The 1571-nt window shown below is 37.2% G+C and overlaps 1 protein-coding gene across 1 annotated transcript; it reads right to left on the bottom strand.

Moving 5' to 3' along the window:
- Positions 1 to 211: 211 nt before the first annotated feature.
- Positions 212 to 1141, bottom strand: LOC105316131 (uncharacterized). The gene has a single exon (XM_011410940.2). It carries the CDS (start codon positions 921 to 923, stop codon positions 417 to 419), a length of 507 nt encoding a protein of 168 aa, XP_011409242.1. The 5' UTR covers positions 924 to 1141; the 3' UTR covers positions 212 to 416.
- Between the last annotated feature and the right edge of the window lie 430 nt (positions 1142 to 1571).

Below are 1571 nucleotides of genomic sequence, written 5' to 3'. Positions count from 1 at the left end.
GTTATGATAGAGCTCAGGTAGTAAGTAGTTGATAAGTGGATGCTAAGTGGGTTAAGTAGCCACAAAAATTTAGTATCAAAAGCAAAATTTTGTATAATAACAGAAAATGAAGATTTAATTGTATTTGTGAGTAAATCACTAAGTAATGATGGTAATTTTAATTATAGTAATTATGTACATTTATGATATAGATTAGTCATATATACAGTCATTACATAAGTTAAAATTAGGGTTAAAAATTGAGGTTAAAAATAAAATTCTTAAAAAGTTAAAAAATCGGATTGATCATGAGCAAGCAAGGAGTCTTCTAAGTCACAGTCAGGGTCTGATGGTAGTTCCTCATCACTATCATCACAATCATCATCATCGGATTCACCACCGACATGAATGACAAACTCATGAACACTATAGTATTCTTAGAGTCCATCAACCTGCCAGTAGTGATCCTCAAATTTGTCCTGGACATGTTTTACCAAACTTGCCCAACGTTCAGGAGTCACGACATCAAAACCCTCCAACGCAAGACGTTTAATCTCATCGAGATTAAACCGAGTGTTGTTCTCCTTTATGTGACCCTTAACCTGTGCCCATGCTAATTCTATTGGATTAAGAGTACAGTGGGCCACAGGCAGGCGAACAACCTCATGACCTGATGCAGCAGCCATTCCATTTATGACGTACCTGGGGGAGGCATCTATTTTATGTATGATGGACCAAATCTCTGATTTCAAGGCTTTTTCAGGATAAGATATATCATGTGAATCAAGCCATTCAATCATACGCTTTTTAGTCCAACTTTTAGTTGGTACTGGGTCATCAAATCGAGAATGATATGAGGCATTATCCATGACAATAAGACAATTAGGTTGCACATTAGGGAGCAGTTTATCTCTAAACCACTCCTCAAAATGTTCACCAGTCATTTCATCATGGTAGTCGCCTGTATTCTTTTTAGAACGGAAAATGTGAGTTGTGTTGGGAATCCAACCTGTCTCACCTCCTGCTCCAAGAATAATTAGCCTTTCCCCCTTACCTGATGGACGTCTCTTACCTTCCAAAGTCCCACCTGTTACTGTGTCTTTTTCAACCCATGCTAAATCTTTCCCATCATGGGAATTAGCCCAGGTTTCATCTAAAAAACTACAGGTCTTTTATCTATTCTATTCTGCATCATCCTAAGAAGGTACTTATGCCTCTGCTCAACGATCCTTGGTTGCTCATAATAGTACCGACGATCATTAACTACACAATATCTGTAATTAGGGGATGAAGATTAAGAATGAAAAGATTAAAATGTACCTAAATCCCATTTCCTTTAAAAGTAAAGCAAGCCCAGACCTTCCTCCATTAAAAATTCCATTCGTCCTACATAAAGACTATTCACGTACATGATTAATACGTCTCATATATTATCCTTAACTAGTAAACTATTCAGAGTAATCCTATTGTTGCCGTCATATTGCTGGTAAATGCAGTGTCTAATAGCATCTCTATCTAAGCTATCTGTCACAATTCTGGATCTACTACTCTTGTATCTCCTAGTTGGAGTACTAAAAGTCCCCTCACTCTCC

This window comes from Amphimedon queenslandica, unplaced genomic scaffold (genome assembly GCF_000090795.2).
Source record: "Amphimedon queenslandica unplaced genomic scaffold, v1.1 AMPQUscaffold_4745_Cont23278, whole genome shotgun sequence".
Taxonomy (NCBI): Eukaryota; Metazoa; Porifera; class Demospongiae; order Haplosclerida; family Niphatidae; genus Amphimedon; species Amphimedon queenslandica.
The sequence above is the reverse complement of the archived record's forward strand: the minus strand, read 5'-3'. Positions and strand labels throughout refer to the sequence as shown.